This window comes from Nicotiana sylvestris, chromosome 9 (genome assembly GCF_000393655.2).
Source record: "Nicotiana sylvestris chromosome 9, ASM39365v2, whole genome shotgun sequence".
Classification (NCBI taxonomy): Eukaryota; Viridiplantae; Streptophyta; class Magnoliopsida; order Solanales; family Solanaceae; genus Nicotiana; species Nicotiana sylvestris.
The window spans coordinates 58,347,157-58,362,120 of NC_091065.1; the positions used below are offsets into that span (position 1 = coordinate 58,347,157).

The 14,964-nt window shown below is 39.5% G+C and overlaps 1 protein-coding gene across 1 annotated transcript; it reads left to right on the forward strand.

The window, feature by feature from the left end:
• The first annotated feature begins 1,161 nt into the window (after nucleotides 1-1,161).
• Nucleotides 1,162-2,286, forward strand: LOC138877628 (uncharacterized). Its single transcript, XM_070157253.1, has 2 exons — nucleotides 1,162-1,448; nucleotides 1,902-2,286. Exons 1-2 carry the CDS (start codon nucleotides 1,162-1,164, stop codon nucleotides 2,284-2,286), a joined length of 672 nt encoding a protein of 223 aa, XP_070013354.1.
• Nucleotides 2,287-14,964: the final 12,678 nt, after the last annotated feature.

Sequence of the window (14,964 nt, forward strand, 5' to 3'; positions counted from 1 at the left end):
GATTCCTTCGTGATTGTCTTCATTGATGATATTTTGATCTATTCCCGTAGCCGGGAGGAGCATGAGCAGCATCTTCGAGTCGTTCTCCAGACTTTGAGGGACAGTCAGTTATATGCTAACTTTTCGAAATGTGAGTTTTGGTTGATTTTAGTTGCATTTTTGGGTCATGTTGTATCAGTAGAGGGCATTCAGGTGGATCCTAAGAAGATTGCGGTAGTCAAGGACTGGCCTAGACCCACATCAGCTACAGAGACCCAGAGTTTCTTGGTTTTGGCGAGCTATTACCGTCGGTTCGTGGAGGGATTTTCATCTATTGCATCCCTGATAACCAGGTTGACCCAGAAGGTTGCCCAGCTCAGGTGGTCGGATAAGTGTGAGGCGAGCTTTTAGAAGCTCAAGACAGCTTTGACTACGGCGCCGATGTTGGTATTGCCTACAGGTTCAGGGCCATATATGATATATTGTGATGCGTCTCATATTGGACTTGGTGCGGTGTTGATGTAAAATGGCAGGGTTATTGCATATGCTTCACGACAGCTGAAGATCCACGAGAAGAATTATACGGTTCATGATTTGGAGCTAGCAGCCATTGTTCACGCGCTGAAGATTTGGAGGCATTATTTATATGGAGTATCGTGCGAGGTGTTCACGGATCACAAGAGTTTGCAATATTTGTTCAAGGAAAAGGAGCTCAATTTGAGGCAGAGGAGGTGGTTGGAGCTATTGAAAGACTATGATATCACCATCTTGTATCATCCAGGGAAGGCCAATGTAATGGCCGATGCTTTGAGTAGGAAGTCAGCCAGTATGGGCAGTCTTGCATATATTCCGGTCGGTGAGAGACCGCTTGCTTTGGATGTTCAGGCTTTAGCCAATTAGTTTGTGAGGTTGGATATTTCTGAGCCCAGTCGTGTGCTAGCTTGCACAGTTGCTCGTTCTTCATTATTTGAGTGTATCAGAGATCGACAGTATGATGATCCTCAGTTGCTTGTCCTTAGGGACACAGTGCGACACGAAGGTGCCAAGCAGGTTACAATCGGAGATGATGTAGTTTTGACGATGTAGGTTCGAGTTTGTGTGCCTAATATGGATGGACTTCGTGAGTTGATCCTCGAGGAGGCCCATAGTTCCCGATATTCTATTTATCCGGGTGCCGCTAAGATGTATCAGGACTTGCGGCAGCATTATTGGCGGAGGAGAATGAAGGACATTGTTGCCTATGTAGCTCGGTGTTTGAATTGTCAGCAGGTAAAGTACGAGCATCAGAGACCTGGTGGTTTCTTTCAGAGGATTGAGATTCCTGAGTGGAAGTGGGAACGTATCACTACGAACTTCGTTGTTGGACTCCCACAGACTCAGAGGAAGTTCGATGCAGTGTGGGTTATTGTTGATAGGCTGACTAAGTCAGCGCATTTCATTTCGGTGGCAGTTTTCTATTCTTCTGAGCGGTTGGTAAAGATTTATATTCGGGAGATTGTTGTTCTTCATGGTGTGCCCGTGTCTATTATTTTTGACCGAGGTACGTAGTTTACCTCGCATTTATGGAGGGTAATTCAATATGAGTTGGGTACTCGGGTCGAGTTGAGCACAATATTTCATCCACAGACGGATGGACATTCCGAGCGTACTATTTAGATTTTGGAGGATATGCTCCGAGCAGGTGTTATTGACTTTGGAGGTTCGTGGGATCAATTCTTGCCATTAGCAGAGTTTGCCTACAATAACAATTACCAGTCGAGCATCCAGATAGCTCCCTATGAGGCATTATATGGTAGGCGGTGTTGGTCGCCGGTTGGATGGTTTGAGCGGTGAGAGGCTCGGTTGTTGGGTATAGATCTAGTACAGGATGACTTGGATAAGGTTAATATCATTCAAGATAGGCTTCGTACAACTCAATCCAGGCAAAAGAGTAACGCCGACCGTAAGGTTCGCGATGTGGCATTCATGGTCAGAGAGCAAGTGTTGCTTCAGGTGTCACCCATGAAGGGCATGATGAGATTCGGGAAGAAGGGCAAGCTAAGCCCTAGGATCATTGGTCCTTTTGAGATTCTTGATCGAGTGGGAGAGGTAGCTTACCGACTTCCGTTGCCGCCGAGTTTATCAACTGTGTACCTAGTGTTTCATGTGTCCATGCTTCGGAAGTATCACGGCGATCCATCCCACGTGTTAGACTTCAGCACTGTCCAGTTGGACAAGGACTTGACCTATGAGAAGGAGCCATTGGCTATTTTAGACTGGCAGGTTTGTCAGTTGAGATCGAAGAATTTCCCTTCAGCTCATGTGTAGTGGAGAGGTCAGCCTGTTGAGGCAGCAACCTAGGAGTCCGAGTCCGATATGCGGAGCTGTTATTCTCATCTTTTCACCGACTCAGGTACTTTTCTATGTCCGTTTGAGGACGAACAATTGTTTTAGATGTGAATAATGTGATGACCCTAAAGGTCATTTTTTGTTTTAGAAGTCAAAACTGCGTTCCGAGGCATTGAAACCTCTTTTTGTCTCACCTCGAATTGCATGCACAGTCCGGGCGTATCTCCGAAAAGATTTTATGTGAAATTTCAGAAAAATAATGAAATCGGCCTTTAAAATTGGTTAAAGTTGACTTTGGTCAACTTTCATGGAAAACAGACCCGGACCCGGACCCGTGAAAAGAATTTTTAAAGAAAGTTATTTGCTGGAAAATATAAAGGCTTTTAGAATTGAATTGATGTATTTTCTTGATGGTATCAGGCCTGTATCTTGGTTTCGGAGCCCGGTACAAGTTTAGAATAATAATTAAGTTGAATCTGTGAAATTTGGTAAGAATCGGAATTGGTTTGGTATAAAACAGACCTATAGTTGAGAAAATGGAAATTTCAGCGTTCTTGGGTAATTTCATGAATTTGAGGTTTAATTCATAGTTGTTGATGTTATTTTGATGATTTGATTGCGCGAGCAAGTCCATATGATATTTTTAGACTTGCGTGCATCATTGGCTTGGAGCCCGGAGGGCTCAGTGAGTTTTGGATAGGCCGCAGAGTGAATTTGGACTTAAGAAAATTGCTGGTATGTTGCAGCTGTGTAGCAGGCCTCTGATCTCGCAATTGCGAGATCAGGCTTCGCAAATGCGAAGTTCTTAGTCTTGGGAAATGCGACCTAGGCGTCGCAATTGCGAACCAAGCCTTGGCAGGCCATTCTCGCAAATGCGACAATTTGGTCGCAAATGCGAAAGAGTCAGGAGTCGGAAATGCGACATATCCTTCACAAATGCGAAGGTAGCAGACTTTTGAAGGGTTCTAATTGCGAACCCATGTTCGCAATTGCGATAACTGCACCTGCTAAATGAGATTTCAGACGGGATTTTCTTCATTTTTCCAACTCTCTTAAACCCTAAACCTCCTTAAGCGATTTTGCAAAGGCACAAACTTTTCCAAATCATTAGTAAGTAATTTCTAACTTATTTTCTTCAATCTATTATATCTTTTTACATTATTTCACTTCAAAATCAAGGGTTTTTATGGGAAATTGGGTGTTTTTGGGTAGAAGTTAGGATTTTCAAATTTTGGGGATTTGAACCTCGATTTGAGGTCCGATTCAAAACTAATTACATATTTGGGTTCGTGAGTGAATGAGTGATCAAGTTTTGGTTCGAACTAGGTTATGACCAAGCAGGCCCGGGGTCGATTTTTGACTTTTTGGGGAAAACAATGAGAAACCTATTTTCACGCATTAGAATTGGTTTATTATTGATATCGTTAAGTAAATTGTGACTAGATACTGTGAGCATGTGATTTTTGCCCTATATTAATTACTCCTACATAATCCCAAGAAAATAGATTTTTCTGTTAATTATTTGTCATTTTAGGAATTTTTCTAGAATTTTCGTAATTATTTGCATTTCTGTGCATGTTTAATTTTTTTTTTAAATCGTGAAAAAATACCAAAAATATCATGCATTACATTTAGGATTTGTTTTTACATTTTTAAAATTAATCAGTAATTGTTTTTTTATAGAAATTTGAAAATCACAAAAATTAGTTCATTTTTACATTTTGTCCTTTAATTTTTAGTTTATAATTTTTTCTCTTTTAATTTAGAATTAAGTGATATTTATAATTTTTATAATTAGTTAATTATTTTATTTTCACATTTTAGATAATTTAGGATTTTTAAAAAGAAATTGGAATTAAAAGATGTGGAAGAAAAAAGATTTGGATTTTTCTAGAATTGGACCGAATTTTGATCGCCTAACCAGCCCAATTTATACCCTTAACCCAGGCCCAAAACAAGCCTACCCGGTCCAGCCCCGTCTAACCTCAAACGACCCCGTTTTTGTAACGCTTGATCACAACCGTTAGATCTTGGCAATCCAACGGTTCGGAACTAGGGAGTCATTTAATATAAAACTGTCTGAAGCCGGTCTCCCCCCTCCCATTTCGAAACCCCCTCACTTCGTCTCTAACATTCATCGAACCAAACCCTAGCCGCCTAGGATTCCACGCTGCCTCCATCGCAAACTACCACCGGAAATCACCTCACGGTAGTTCCGGTGGTCCAAAGCTTCCCAAATTCACACTCTGAACTCCCCTTTACCTCCTTAGTCCATATCTCTAGTCCTCTTCCTTCGAGTCATGCCCGAGATCTTTGAATCTTAAATAAAAAAAATCCGTCCAAACCTTAAATATTCCAAATCACTCCAAACTCATACCCTATGATCCTTGCCCCTATCTGAACCCCAAATCACCATTAACCCCTTTCGAATCAGCCCCGATTTCTTCGAATTTTAAATCTCATGATTCTGGAAGAACCCTAATTTTTCTTTCTGCTCTTCTTGATCTGTATTTGGTCGAGTGGACTTAAAACCTCCATTAGTCGATTGTTCTTGTTAAGAACAATCAATTAATGGTAGTCAAAGTCCATTTACATTTCGAAGGATTTTGAACGAGTTCTCAAATTGACCTAATCTTGAAATAACTTTAGGTAACTCTCTTTCCTTTCTTCTGTTCGTTTAAATTTTATCTTTGTTTTTTTCTGCATGTTTAGTGGTTTTATTAGCCGCATGTTTTAGGTTTAATTTTAGATTTTTTTCTCTCTTTATTTATTCATGACTGTTTATTTGTTCATTTGTTCTTGATTGATTAAAAGCATGTTTTGAATTTCAGTACTCGACTGTATGATTTTATTTTAGTTTAGTTAGAGTTCTGTGTATTTAAATCATGGATTCATTTCGAAATCAGTTAATTGTGAGTTTTCCTTAGTATTCGGATTCATTACAACTGCTTAATTTTGCTCGTTTGATTTGTCTTGGCATGTTTGTTTGTGTTTTCCCTAGTCTGCAAATCAAAGGACTTTTAGGGTGTTAAATGAACAAAAAAAAAAACTTAGGGGATCATAGAGGGTTGGTTAGTTGTTGAAATCAGATAAGTTTTAGGCTGGAATGTTTTAGAAAGGAAGGGCAGCTGGCCTCATTTGGTTAGTACAAAATACTGAAACCGATAGGGGAAAACCAGCTGTCCAATTCTGTTGGAATATGCTTTTTGTGGCTAAGGAATAATTCCTCTATCACATGGCATCTTTGGTACCTATATATGGTACCATTTCTATACAAAAAAGGGGAGATGGGATGAACCTAAAAAAAGACCTAAAAGTTCTCTGCATATTCTCATTCTAAGTTTACTGCAAAAGGCTCTATCTTCTTCTAAAAAAAAGGGTTCAGATCTGAGAAATTTTGAGAAAAACTTCAAAAACCTTTTCATTTCTGATCCCTTCCAAGATTGAAATATGGTTTGAAATAGAAACTCTCTTAGCCCTTTTAGCTGAATCTTCTGGATTTCAAGCTGGTTCTGGGTTTTGATTTGAATCTTTAGGTCATTTTGATGTTGTTGCTATTGGTTTTGCTGCTGAAGTCTAGTTTTGTTCGGAGAGATTTTGCCTTTATTGTTTATTTTGCTGATAAAGGTATACATTTTGGGACTCACATGCTTGATTTAGGTCCATTTGGCTTCTGTAATCTGTGGTCTGATGTTTGAATGAAAAGCTTTTGCTTGGTGAGTGTCTCTTACTGTCTCCATCTTATTCATTCCTTATGATCATGATTCCTTCAAATGTATTAAGCTATTGCCTCACTAGCATGTTGGATCACTTTACTTAGCTATGTTTTTTTTCTGTGAAAGAATGCAGAATGTTTTGAGCATGAACTTCTAATTACTGAAACAACCTCTTTAAAATTGCTCTTTTAGTTAATGTTAAAGTTACATTGATTCATGGCTTTCTTATATGTACTAACGGCTGTATTGTCACTGTTGTTTTTGTGTTGGTATGTGAGATAGCCATAAGGCTAAATAATCTCAAGGCTGAAGTTGAAAATGTAGATTTGTGAGAGGCAGTTCCATAGCTGTTCTCTTGCAAGTCAACACATTGTAGGAGAGGACTCGAAGGCAGAAGAGAAATCGAAAGTTAAAATTAGAAGTTATTTTGATAATTTTAGTATTCTTTTAGATAATAGTATGATAAATTGTAAGAAATGATATTTTGTACACTCAGGACCTTCAGTATTGTAAATGGACTTTTATAACTCTTTAAATTCAGTTTTCTTTCTTTGGCTTGTTTAGTATTGGATCACCACAGTTGGACCCTTTGTTTTATTTTTATGAACATGTAGTATGTTGGCAAATTGGGCTAGACTTGAAAACATGCCCAAATGTGGGGTTTATTCGAGCAAGTCTAGGAGTAAGTCATTGGGCCTAGACAGTTGGGCCCAATAGCTCGACCTAGCTGTAAATGTTTTCCCTTTGCAAATTATAAGTGTATGATTCTCTTGTTTTGCAAAACATGTGTTTAACTTTCAAACTGGATGGCAATTTGATTTCTAAGTTCTGATTTTATTTTAATTGAGCAAAAACTGATATTTAGTTCCTGTTAATTTTAGAAGTAGAAGGCCCAAATAAAACGCTTCTAACATCTGGGCCCGCCTAAATTTAAGCCCAATGTGGGCTGCCTAGTTCAGATGCAACAACAATATCCAGAATCTTTTGATTTATTGGACCAAAGCGTGATCCCAGTTGAAGCTTCAAAGCTGATTTGTTTTAAAAGCCACTGCTGGCCCATTCTCCTTGTCCAAAACGACTAAAGAAAAACCTGTTTTGTAACCCACTAGCTCTTGTTAAGGCTTAAGTTAGTTTCAAATGAGAATATCATTAGATGACCTTAATTAAATCCTTTTTTTAAAATCATTTTGAGGTGTGCCATTTTCTTTTTAATAACCCATGGCCCTCATGAAGTTAATTCAAACCTTTGTAAAAATTGGGGTGCGCCATCAATTAAACTCTCAATGGCCCTCATAAATGTTGTTATTAATTTAAACTTTCGTAGTTGCTTTAGGTGCATGCTTTAAATAATTTAATCACAGCTACGGGTACGATTCCCGTGATGTGGTTGTGATTTTTAATTACCAAATCATGGTGTATATTTCATGTTACCCAATTCTCAACAATGTTAAATAGAACGCGTCGCGAACCACGGGTGCATTTCATGTAGCATGGTTTAAGACGTGTTTTAAATAACATTGAATCTTCCTAAAAGCGGTTATAAAGTTAAAAATGCACAATAGGTTTAAAACATGTAATAAATTAGATAACTAGGCCAATTTTAATAGTTTAAGCGACCGTGCTCGAACCACGGAATCCGGGAATGCCTAACACCTTCTCCCAGGTTAACAGAATTCCTTACTTAGAATTTCTGGTTTCGCAGACTTTAAAATAAAGTCGAAACTTTCCTCGATTTGGGATTTAAAATAAACCGGTGACTTGGGACATCAAAATAAACTATTCCAAGTGGCGACTCTAAAAAATAAATAAAAAAATCCCATTTCGAATAATATCACTTAAATTGGAAAAACTCCCTTATATACCCCCTCGGGTGGTAAAAAGGAGGTGTGACAGCTTTGGAGACTCTGTTGGGGACTCATAACCCAGAACTTTTGGTTTAGGGTTCAAGAATTCGAGCTTAGAATAACTGTTATAGTTGGCTTTATTTATTATCTGATTTTTATATGTTTGAGCCTAATGTGCTAAATGTCATTTTTTATCGCTTTGATATTATTTGGACTGCATATAAATTGTTACGAAACCCTCTTCTCTCTGAGTCTTCTAAATCATCTGGGAAGTGTGCACTTCGTGTGACTTTTTTTCTGTTAGAGTCATTATCCTAATTTTAGAACGAGGTTCGGACAAATTGCAAAGCCGGTGAAGCTTCTATATTCCCGGTACGCTCCCCCCGGCTCGAGATGTCCGCTCGAGTAAGCCAGGTTTAGAATAATACACCCAGGTTTTTAAACCTAGAATAACATAGCCTCATGCCGGATCCCTAGTAGGTACGTTTGTTTGCATCACGTGCATCTGACTTTGGGGATTCAACACAGGGGTTGAGTCCGTCTAGGACAAGTGTACCCAAATTAAAAAGACCATCCTGATGCATCTTACGTGTTACTTGCTCATCTTTTTGTTTCGACTTGCATGTTGACCGACTTCTAGAATAGGGAAAGAAAATAAAAAAAATGAAAAAGAAAATCAAAAAAAAGAAGAAGAAGTGAGAGGTAGGTATTTAGAAAATTCTGAAACTCTGCCGAAATTCTGAAAAAAGAAAAGTCATTTCAAAATGAGCTAAAATTTCAAGTGCCATGTTTCCCCTGTTCCGTCAAAACTGACCGAACTACGTGGGTCTGATTCTTACCGGATGTGAGATACGTAGACAAACATCATCGGTTTCGACCCCAATTTTCAAAAATCCAAAAATATTTTCCTTTAGAAATCTTTCCTTAGAAAATTCAAAAAAAGGGAAGTTTTTAAATCTAAAAAAAGTAGTTTCCTTCTTCCTGGAGTATTTCATGCGGGTTTTCTTTGTTTTGAAGTATTTTTCCAAAAAATTTTTAAAAAAAAGAATAAAAAAAAAAGAAAATATTTTTTTCCTTCTTTAAAAGTATTTCTTTCGTAAATGTCAAAAAAAGTTTTCTTGAAAATTGAAGTCCAAAAATATTTTGCTTTTCTTTACAAGTACTTTTGTAAATAAATAAAAAACTCAGAAATTCAAAATATTTTCTTAAAAGTCCCTCTTTCGAAAATTAAGAGGCAACATCCAAAATCCAAAAAAAATAAAATATTTTCTTTCTTCTTTAGAAAGAAAGAAAACAAATAAAAATTCAAACAAAAATATTTTCTTTTTACTTTTAAAAATTCCAAAGTTCCAATAAAAAATGTATTTTTAGAAGTCTTTCTTTCAAAAATAAAAGAAAAATCAAAATCAAAAATTCAAAAAAATCCAAAAGAAAATAAATATTTCCTTTCTTCTTTTAAAGTATTTTTTTTTAGAAAATTCCAAAAGAAATAAAATCATCAAAAAATCAAAAATCAATAATGTTTTTCTTTTGCCTTAAAAGTTTCATGGTTTTGAGTTTTATAAAAAGTAAAAAAAAAGAGTTAGTTTATTTATTCCATTTCCAATCTTCCCGAACTACTCAAGTTTGATTCTCACCGGATGTGGGATACGTAGGCAACCCTCACCGGGTCCAACTCCATTTTTACAAAAATAACCCAAAAAGAACAAAAATTTTGTCATCTTGTCATAAATAAGTTAGGTGATGCCGTTCTTGTCTAAATAATCAAAATGTCCCCAAAAGGGCATCAGAAGCTAATTTTGCAAGAATAGCCACCTATGGTTCCTTTTTCAAATTTTGGCCAATTAGCAAACACAGCCCTAAAATCTTCTTTTCTGAGGTGCTGAAGGGCCGTATTTGCAAAGGCGGTTTTTAGTTTTGAAATGAAAATTTTCGGAAAAGAAAATTGACAACTTTTCCCTTGAGTCAAAATAAGTCATGATCTTTTAACAAATCACTCTAATAAATGTGCAGGATGAGCACGATTGAAAATGAACCCTTTATAGTCCTCGAAGAAATCCCATTAGGACTCCATATGTGGTGGAACGACTTAGAAAATGTTCGCAGAAATACTGTTGTAAAAGTTTTGGACGGTCTTGTTGGTCTTCTGAAAATCAAACCAAGGTTGGATGTAATCGAGGCTTTGATACCTTTTTGAGACCCGACGCATAATGTGTTCCACTTTTCTAATTTTGATTTAACCCTCACACTTGAGGAAATAGCGGGTTATGCGGGTTTGGTGGGAATCTCATAAGTCAGTGTCTAGTGGCACCAAGAACAGTGACTCCACATAAGTTTTTGGACCTTCTAAGCATCAGTTGGGAGGTTCAAGACAGAAATCTATCCGAGGTATTTTGCATATTCTACTTCTTATACCAGCGTTATGGCGATCCCCACGGTTTTGAGGCTCCAGATACTGGCCTAACTCATTCGGGAAACAAAGATAAATGGGAGGCACGTTGGGGACTGGCTTTTATATGGCGTTCCTGGGTGTTTTAATCTACCCAAGAAAGGACGAAAATATAGAATTGGGTCTTGTGGGAATGGCTGATGTCATGATTAAAAAAGCTAATGGCACCCTTGTTCCAATGATCTTAGCGGAGATTTATCGAGCTTTAACTCTCTACCGAGAAGGGGGAAAATTCTTCGAGGGCTGTAACATGCTTCTGCAACTTTAGATACAAGAACATCTCTGCCACCGCCTGGGGTACATGAACTATGGCATGACTGGTCTGAATTACATTGAAGAACATGAAAACCGGATGGTGGATTATGAATTTCCAGAAGGTACAAAGGCCTGGTTTGCGTATTTGAGTTCCTTAACCTTAGACAAAATTGAGTGGACTTTCGGTTGGCTCCCTGTCACTGAAGTCATTTACAGGTCAGCCGAGGTGTGCTACCTTCTCTTAATGGGTCTCCGGAGCATTCAACCGTACGCTCCACACAGGGTACTGCGCCGACTAGGCAGGTACCAAACTATCCCATATGACGAAGATCTGAGCCGACAAGTCACCGAATTGGGTCCAAATGCTGTATTCCCGGAAGGAAAAGTTCGTCAGCTTTGGAATGAGTGTAGATTTCTAGAGCCAAAGACTCGGGTGCGGGATCTGTCTAAAGGCGAATTAGAGCCTAATTACATGACTTGGTTTGGTAAAAGATTTCAAGTCCATTAGGAGCCCGAACGGCATACTAAAAGACCCCACGTCCAACAATTCACTAATGATTCATGGGAGCAATGGGATTGGTTGGCAAAAGAGGCAAGCTACAGGGCCAAGATAAGCAACTTGGAGGGACAAATCAGGGATCTCAAATTTGACAATAGTGTACAAGCTGCTGCCGATGAAGGGGAAAAGAAGAAGCTGGCTCAATAAAACAAAGCTCCCTGAGCCCAGATCCAAAAAATTGAAAGTAGTTGTTGAGAATCAGGAAAGGAGCCAAACAGATGAAATGCTCATAAATGGTCTTAGAAGGAAAATATCCGAGTACCAGGATGACTTGGAAAAATCCAAGGTTAATTTGGCAAGAGCCCGGGCACAGTTGACAAAGAACGCAGAGGGACGGGCGAAGTTTGTACGGCAGTTGAAAAGGAAATATAAGGAAACAATCACAAATTTGAAGAAAAGGCTTACCACCCTCGAAAATGAGATGGCCAAACAAGCTAAGAACTTTAAAGTAGAAAGGGAACATTGCTATGCATTAATGTCTCAGCTGGAGGAAGATATGAAACAACTGCAAGGTCAAAACCATCATGACGCCCAAGTACTAGAAGCTAGGTCTCAGCAAATCAGGCGTTTGCTCCAACAAAAGGGTATCATCAGGGAAAGGGTTAGAGCAATTGCTGACTACATCGTCATGAAGTGCCATAAATGTGAAGACATGACTAGAACCACTTTCTTTGTTGCAGTAATGACCTTTGTTCTCCAAATAATGAGTGACCTGGAGCGTCTCCAAGGGGATCTTGCAAATAGGGCCGTGGCAAGACCACTGATGTCCCACGGGCCCCAAGAGTAGAAACACTGATGTATTTTTGATTTTCATTTTGAGTTTGTATTTTAGTTTCTAGTTTAAAGTATGTTTCGAGTCTATTTCTAGTTTTAAATGCCTAGAAAAAGTATGATGGAGTCTTTTGTAACTCAGAAAAGTAGAAGTTTTTATTAATGAAAATTTGGAAAACCCCAAAAATTGTTTCTTTACTTTTTGCATTTATTCCTTGAACTACGTGATGATCTGATTCACACGACGTTGTGATACGTAGGCAATCTTCATCAGATCCGGTCATAATTTTTGTAAATAACTCAAATAAAAGAGAAAATGTGGAAAAGAGAAAACCAAAAGAAAAACCAAAAAGAAAAGGAGAGAAAACAAGGAAAAGAGAATGAGAACAAGAGAGAAAATGAGAGTGCAAAAGAGAGCAAGAGAGAAGATTGGGGAGATAAACAAAAGCTGGGATGAGACATGCAATCGTTGCAAAATATGTAGAAACACATTTAACTGTATAGGTGCATCACACCCCCAATGTGCGATTTTCTATCTATTAATTGTTTCAAACTAACCGGTTTGTTGTCTACTATTGAGTATAGGTTCTGTTTTTGAGGTGGTTGGTTTGTGGTAACTTGGCTTCACACCCGTACTTCACAAGATCAAAGGGCAATATAGAAATGCCATCAGAAAGTCATACACCAACGATTCCCATCTCAGAGGATAGCCCGCTGTCGGTTATCCCAACCTTAGAGTCAGCAACAACTGAAGAGAATAGGGTACTGCGCCTTCGCATGCTACAAATGTGGGATGCCTGGTCCAATGGTAGAGAGCCACCAAGTTCCATACCCGGTTTCCCTGAGTTACTTCCTAGGGCAAGTGGAAATTCCAACATCTCAATAAATTACCCAAATACCCCACTTGGACACCCCACCATCTTAGCTCACTTCATCGGAACACCTTTTGAGGTTTGCCCCGGGGTGGTTCTGGGAGTAGCCTCTAACATATTCACAGCACCACCAACCTCGGCTGCGGTACAACCGACTGTGCCTAGGCCAAGCTTTGATCCATCATTCTTCACCTTCCAAGTACCATCTTTTCCACCAGAACCTACCCAGTTCACCACCAATCCTTACCCTCAACAACCCTAGTACGAGTTTACCGCGAGACAGGAGAAGACTACAAAGAACCCCGAGCAAGAGGAAATTACCCGGGAAATAAGGAGCATGGAACAGAGCCTTAAGAACATACAAGGCTTAAGCTGACAAAAGAGCGTATCCTAAGCTGATCTATGTATGTTCCCATATGTGCATTTGCCCCTGGGTTTCAAGACCCCAAAGTTTAAAAAGTATGACAGGCATGGGGATCCCATAGCCCACCTTAAGATATATTGCAATCAATTAATAGGGGCAAGCGGAAAAGAAGAGCTCTTAATGGCTTATTTCAGAGAGAGTCTAGTTGGCATTGCATCTGAGTGGTACATGGATCAGGACATGTCTCGTTGGCACATTTGGGATGATCTGGCTCGAGATTTTGTCAGGCAGTTTCAGTATATCATAGGCATAGCTCCCGACAGGAATTCTCTGTCGAATCTCAAGAAAAAGTCATCGGAAAGTTTCCGAGAATATGCTGTTAAATGGCGCGAACAAGCGGCAAGGGTAAAACCCCCGATGGATGAAACATAAATGGTTAGAGTTTTTCTACAAGCCTAAGAGGCTGACTACTTTCAGAATATGATGTTTGCAATGGGGAAACCGTTTGCTGAGGCCATCAAGATTGGTGAGATGGTCGAGAATGGTCTGATAACAGGGTGCATATTGCCCCAATTTGCCATAAGAGCTACATCCCAAGCAATTCAAAGCGGGTCCGAAGGTGTAGCAAACAGAAAGAAGAAAGAAGAGGTGGCGATGGCAACTTCAAGTCTAAGAAACCCTCGTCCACCCAGAGGTTACTTCCCTCCAAGCACCCAACAACATTATTATCCTCATCAAGATGTGGCCTATGCTATGGCTCCTCAGCCGTACGTAGTAATGAACGCCCAGCCGTATGCCCATCCACAACATTAGTTTAACCAAAACCGAGCTCCATTTCCTAGAAATCACCCTCCTCGCCAAGCTCACTATAATCCCCGACCTCCACAAAATAACTTCCCCTACAATGCCCGTGCTCGAGAGCTGCCCAGGAGAACAAACTTCACGCCTATTGGTGAGTCATACTCTAGCCTTTTCCCTAAACTGGTCCAAATGGGTTTGTTGCAACTCGTACCTCAAACCAGGCAAAACCCAGAACACTTTCCTACTGACCCGACACCCGATGTGCCTATCATTCTGGGGTGGAGGGACATGACACTGAAGACTGTTGGACTCTAAAAAGGGTTGTGGAAAATTTCATAGAGCAAAAATGGATAGTGCTAAAGGATGAAGAGATTCCTAATATGACCAATAACCCATTATCGGCTCACAACAACGGGCCAGTTATTGGAATGATTTGCAAAGATAAGGAGTTTGATCCCGCTTTGAAAGCCATCATTGCAATCGCTGATGTCGAGAAAAAGCCAAAGGCTACTGTAAAGCAAGATAAGGGGGAGAAGAAGAGTAAATCAATCCCTCAAAATACAGAAAAGACAGTGGAAACCAAACTGGGGTAGTACCCCCAAAAGATGCCATTCTTTATGTTTTCCGAGGTCACAGGAAAGCGCAAATGACATTGAGCCCTCCAAAAAGGTTCGAGCTGAACAAGGGACCTAAGATGTACATGCCTAAAGGGACCTATGTGGTATGGGGGCCAGTAATTTCATCAAGGCTGAATGAGCCCGTGGTTATTGGCCGCGCACCACAGAGGCCCATGATAGACCCTACTACCGTCCCATAGAATTACAACAAGGCGGTAGTAACCTACAAGGGAAAAGAAGTCCTAGGATAAGCAAATGAAACTAACCCAGCTAAGAAATACCTTAATGTGGGAGAATGAACAATGCCAATAATAAGGACTTCCTGATCAAAAAGCAAGTTAGTGCCGAAGAAGCAGAAGAGCTCTTCCAAAAAATGAAAACTCCGGACTCTGAGATAATTGACCAACTC